The sequence below is a fragment of the Nymphaea colorata genome, chromosome 6 (assembly GCF_008831285.2).
Source record: "Nymphaea colorata isolate Beijing-Zhang1983 chromosome 6, ASM883128v2, whole genome shotgun sequence".
Classification (NCBI taxonomy): domain Eukaryota; kingdom Viridiplantae; phylum Streptophyta; class Magnoliopsida; order Nymphaeales; family Nymphaeaceae; genus Nymphaea; species Nymphaea colorata.
Window position 1 is genome coordinate 5,935,011 of NC_045143.1, and position 6,000 is coordinate 5,941,010.

Consider the following 6,000-nt stretch of genomic DNA (forward strand, 5'->3'; position numbering starts at 1 on the left):
ATAAAAAAAAAGTCATTACTACAATAATAGCAAATAAATCCTACTTTTCTAATAATCTGTATATTTCTTTGACAAATTATCCTCACCACGCAGCTTATGTGGCCTCTTGTAGAATCTGCAGAAAGCTTGTGAAAGCATGCACAAATGGTTCAAATTTGGATCATCCTTGATCCAATTCGATTTAATTGAATTCCCTGTAATCGAATCCAGATCTGAGGTCATATTCCTGACTTCTTTTTCTTCAAAACCAAATAAATTAAGGAGTAATCGAATTCAGATCTGAGCTCATATTCTTGTTTTTTGTCTTGAAAACCAAATGTAAAGGGCAACGATGCAGCCGGTTTGGTTTCGAAACCAAATCACATCAATTGCTGCTTGAAAACTATTTTCAATTAGCATAAAGTCCATATATGTAACTGAGTTGGATTCTTAGGGGTCTGATATATGGGGTTGGCTTATAAATCTTCAGACCTGACCATATCCAATTAGTAATTGGGTCTTTGTTTCTCCGCCAGATCCGTCCAAATGGATCCACTAGTCTGGATATATCCGATCTGTTTACAAATCCAAGTGTAAAGTGACCGTGCCCTTTAAATTTCTGGGTTTCTGTCTTCAAGAAAGCAAAGTAATTTAACGTTTATATTTATCGGGAGCAATGAAAGAAGTTTGAATGAAGTTGGTTAATTTAACGTTCAATAAAAGGTTGTGATAGGCTGCAATGGGATCCGTTCAGGGACAGGGGCTGGAAAATATCGGCGATATATATGACACTGGTGATTTTTTGTTTTTTGTTTTTTTTTTTTCTGGTTTTACTTTTCAACAGAATCGGAATAAAGCAGCGTGTAGCGTGGTTGGTGGGGACAAACAGGGGACTGGGAGACTAATAAAACCCTAGTTTGGGGAAGAAATCCTAAATCTTCTCCCGCTGGCACGCTGGGACGCCGTCATTCGGAGGGCTCTCTGGGCGCCCGTTAGGGTTTCTATCCCCAATTCACCGTATTCATGGTATTGGAGGCTTCGGTTCTCAGGGAGGTCTGTTCTCACGCTTTTCTGATATTGAAAGATGAACTGGTTCTTGTTTTTTTGGTTAAGTTCGATGAAGTGTTGGGTTTGGTCGCATTCAATTGTGTTGTTGTTGGGAACGTTGGAGACGTGATCCGCTTCTGAAGCTCAGTTTGAGAGTTTGAGTTTCTCTCTCTCTCTCTCTCTCTCTCTCTCTTTTTTTCCCCTTGTTCGTTGTTTGGTAATGGTGTATTCTCACCGCGTGAGGATGTTAGGGGGCTGAGACAAGTTTCATTTCTTGTTTCAATTTTGGTGCAATGTGAATGTTTTGGTGGTCATCCAAATGAATACAGCAATTAAATAGTAGTTGAGAAAAGTGGACTTTCTTTGGGAGATGAGACTTTTCTTTTTGTAGTCCAAATTTGACGCTGATTGTTCTTTTTCTTCTTTCCGCTTCAAGGGCATCTATCATCAATTTGATGGTCGGACAGTAGGGTTGGTTGCAATCCTTGTATATGTTTGAGTTGAGATTGCTTATGTCGGGCCTACTTCGTGTAACATTTCAAATATATTGTCGAGTGTGATTTTGTAACTGCAATTGCTTTAGTTGTTGCTTTCTTGTTTCACGTATTCAAATTTTTCTCCTTCGTACCGTAATGGTTGCAGTAGCGAGATGGCCGAGGGTGGAAGAAGTTTCGCGAGGAGGGATCTGTTGCTGAAGATACAAGCAGAGGTGCAAAAGAGATGGGAAGAGAGCGATGTGTTTCGCGCTGAGGCTAGTTCACAGCCGCCTGAGCCGGGTGAAAAATTTTTCGGCAATTTCCCTTATCCTTATATGAATGGTTCTTTGCATTTGGGTCATGCATTTTCCCTGTCGAAACTCGAGTTTGCTGCTGCTTATCATAGGTTGAGGGGAAGTAATGTTCTTCTTCCTTTTGCATTTCACTGCACTGGAATGCCCATTAAGGCTTCTGCTGATAAGATCAAGCGGGAGATTGAACGGTTCGGGAATCCACCAGTGTTCTCTACCGTGGAAGAGGAAGAAGGCGATGAACAGAATGATGAAGGCAAGCCTGAGGAGGAAAGTGTGGGTCAAAATCCTCCAGACAAATTCAAGAGTAAGCGGTCTAAAGCAGCGGCAAAGTCAGGTGGTGATAAGTTTCAGTGGGATATCATGAAGAGTTTTGGGCTTTCTGACAGTGAGATTGCGAAATTTAGCGACCCATACCATTGGTTGACTCACTTTCCTCCTCTAGCAATGGAGGACCTCAAGGCCTTTGGACTTGGCTGTGATTGGCGGCGTTCCTTCATCACCACTGACATGAACCCTTACTACGATTCATTTGTTAGGTGGCAGATGAGAAAATTGAAGAATGCAGGAAAGATAGTGAAGGACATGAGGTACACCATCTACTCTCCTCTAGATGGTCAGCCCTGTGCAGACCACGATAGGGCTTCTGGCGAGGGTGTTCAGCCACAGGAATACACACTGATAAAAATGGAGGTGATTCCTCCCTTCACTGGAAAATTGAAAACTCTGGAAGGGAGGAAGGTTTTCCTTGCTGCTGCAACATTGAGACCTGAGACCATGTATGGGCAGACAAATTCTTGGGTCTTGCCAGATGGAAAGTATGGTGCTTTTGAGATCAATGAAACTGATGTTTTCATCATCACTAGGAGAGCAGCCGTTAATTTGGCATATCAGAAACTGTCTAAGGTTGATGAGAAGCCAACCTGTTTAGTTGAATTAACTGGGCATGATTTGATTGGTCTTCCGCTAAAATCTCCTCTTTCATTCAATAAAATCATATATGCCCTTCCCATGTTGACGATTCTCACAGACAAGGGGACTGGGATAGTTACAAGCGTGCCAAGTGATGCACCTGACGATTATATGGCTTTGCATGACTTAAAATCAAAGCCAGCTCTTAGGGCTAAATTTGGTGTGAAGGATGAATGGGTGCTACCATTTGAGGTGATACCAATCATCAATATTCCAGAATTTGGTGATAAATCTGCAGAGAAAGTGTGCACCGACTTGAAAATAAAGAGCCAAAATGACAAGGACAAGCTTGCTGAAGCGAAGAGATTGACTTACCTGAAGGGCTTCACTGAAGGAACAATGCTTGTTGGAGATTTCAAGGACAAGAAGGTTCAAGAAGCCAAACCTCTAATAAGGAACATACTTCTGAAGACAGGTCAAGCTGTGATGTACAGTGAACCTGAGAAAAAGGTTATGTCAAGGTCTGGTGATGAGTGTGTGGTTGCTCTTACTGATCAGTGGTATATCACTTACGGGGAGGATGAGTGGAAGGCAAAGGCTGAGGAGTGTTTGGCTGGAATGGAACTTTATTACGATGAGGCTAGGCATGGATTTGAACATACATTGAGCTGGCTTACACAATGGGCGTGCTCTCGTTCATTTGGACTGGGAACCCGTCTTCCTTGGGACGAACAGTTTCTCGTTGAATCGTTATCAGATTCTACACTTTACATGGCTTATTACACCATTTCTCATCTTCTGCAGAATGGGGACATGTATGGAAAGGCTGAATCAGCACAAGTTAGGCCAGAACAGTTGACAGATGAAGTATGGGACTACATATTCTCGGATGGTGAAATTCCAAACAACTCGGGGATTCCTTCGGCCCTTCTTGACAAAATGAAGCAGGAGTTCAGGTACTGGTATCCCTTTGATTTGCGAGTGTCTGGAAAAGACCTTATCCAGAACCACTTGACATTCTGTATCTACAACCATACAGCACTTTTGCCCAAAAAGTTGTGGCCTCGCTCTTTCAGATGCAATGGGCATATCATGCTCAACTCTGAAAAGATGTCCAAGTCTACAGGCAATTTTAGGACCTTGCGGCAGGCCATAGAAGAATTTTCTGCTGATGCCACTAGGTTTGCTCTGGCTGATGCTGGGGATGGGATGGATGACGCCAATTTTGTTTTTGAAACAGCAAATGCTGCCATTTTGCGTCTCACAAAAGAAATCACTTGGATGGAAGAAGTACTGGCTGCAGAGTCGTTGCTGAGAGAAGGTCCAGCGTCCTGCTATGCAGACCATGTCTTTGATAACGAAATCAATATTGCCATCAAGCTGACTGAGCAAAGTTACAAGTCCATGCTGTTTAGGGAGGCATTGAAGACTGGCTTCTATGATCTGCAAGCTGCACGGGATGAGTACAGGTTTTCTTGTAGTGCTGGAGGCATGAACCGTGCTCTGGTATGGCGTTTTATGGATGTGCAGACCAGGTTGATATCTCCCATCTGCCCACACTATGCAGAGCACGTCTGGAAGGCGCTCTTGAAGAAAGACGGTTTTGTCATAAATTCTGGTTGGCCTGTGGGTGAGGCTCCCAATCTCACTCTTAAGCGAGCTAATAGATATTTGCAAGATCTTATTGTTTCAATGAGAAAGCTTCTTCAGAAGCAGGTTTCTGGTCCAAAGAAGGCCAAAAAGGGGATTCAGGTTGCCCAAACGATAGCAGAAGAGAACAAGCTGACTGTGGGACTGATGTTTGTGACTGAACAATACGAAGGTTGGAAAGAGGAGTGCTTGAAGGTACTGCAAAACAACTATGACAAAGATCGCCGTGCTTTTGCCGCAGACCAACAGATTCTTGAAGCTTTAAAGGCAAGTCCAATTGGGCGAGCGACAAATTTTAAGGAGATACAGAAGCAGTGTATGCCCTTCTTGAAATTCAAAAAAGATGAGGTACTTGCTGTTGGTCTTCAGGCGCTTGATTTGAAGCTGCCTTTTAACGAGATAGAGGTCCTCCAGGAAAATATTGAGTTGATAAAGAGGCAGCTTGGCCTTGAGCACGTTGAAGTATTTTCAATGTCAGATAGGAATTTTACACCTAGAATGGAATCGCTGCTTCAGAAGATGGTTCCTCCATCCCCAGGAAATCCAGTTACCATCTTTCTTACAAAGTCGGAGTTTCAGCAACACATGAATAGAGAAATTTTGGAGAACCTTGAGATATAGTTTTCTTCTATATTTTTATCTGTTTTATTGAAGCTTATTGTGTCTAACTGAAAATGTTCCTTTATTGTGGAATACCTTTTTTGCTTCATTTGTTTTGACATTATCATTTTTCCGTCTACCAGTGTGATGATTCTGATGTTTGTAATTTTGATAAAAGCTTGAATAATCATGTTTCGTTGTAATGTGCTGGTGTAGTGAGCAAGCTCATATTGAAAATATTTGTTTTCACTGAGACCCGCAATCTTGCATAGTTTCTCAAACTCCAAGCGGTATTATTTGCTCACTGTGAGAAAAGAAGCGGAAAACTTTCTTTTTACGTACCTTGGTTATCTGAAACTGAAAGAATCCAAGTTGAGACAATGTAATTTTACGGAATACTCTCCTTTAGTGCTTTTCTGCCGTGCATGTTGCCCGCCATAATTCCGTCGACTGTGAAGGTTTTTTGTCATTTTGCTGTTCATTCGTCTCTATAATTTCCTTGACCGTCTGGTCACCTGTATGTTTGATAATTTCCAGACAAAATTAGCGTTGATACATTTGCCTCGGTTTATATCGCTCCTCTCCATTTTCGTGTTGTAATTTTATAATAATGTACGCATGGACACACACATAGACAATAAAGACAATGGAAGCAAAGCGATAAAGCCGTGAAAGAGCCGGAAATTTGAACTGAAGCCGGAAATTTTCCTTTCCTTTCCTCTTCTTCTTGCGGATTGTGTTCTGAAGTCATGAGCCAACCTGGACTTCAACGATATGGTGAGAAGTGGAACAGCCAACTGCCGCGGAGCCTGGCCGCTATGTATCCCTGCGATCCCTTGACCAAGGGAGGATACGACAAGCAGAGGTTCCAGTACAGAGGATAGGATTCAACTAAACTGAGTAGGGTCGGGTTTAGTGATGAAGGAGACTTGGTCCTATCATCTACGTATATTCCTATTAAGATACATATTTTAAATGTACAAAATGTAAATTATCTTTTCTTTTCTGCGTATAGTATAGATACT

The 6,000-nt window shown here is 42.1% G+C and overlaps 1 protein-coding gene across 1 annotated transcript; it reads left to right on the top strand.

The window, feature by feature from the left end:
* Positions 1-860: 860 nt before the first annotated feature.
* On the top strand, positions 861-5,228 carry LOC116256008 (leucine--tRNA ligase, cytoplasmic). Its single transcript, XM_031632122.2, has 2 exons — positions 861-1,032; positions 1,669-5,228. Exon 2 carries the CDS (start codon positions 1,676-1,678, stop codon positions 4,994-4,996), a length of 3,321 nt encoding a protein of 1,106 aa, XP_031487982.1. The 5' UTR covers positions 861-1,032; positions 1,669-1,675; the 3' UTR covers positions 4,997-5,228.
* Positions 5,229-6,000: the final 772 nt, after the last annotated feature.

Excerpts from the sequence above, each read along its gene's own strand:
- LOC116256008 (XM_031632122.2), top strand. The coding sequence starts at position 1,676 with ATGGCCGAGGGTGGAAGAAGTTTCGCGAGGAGGGATCTGTTGCTGAAG.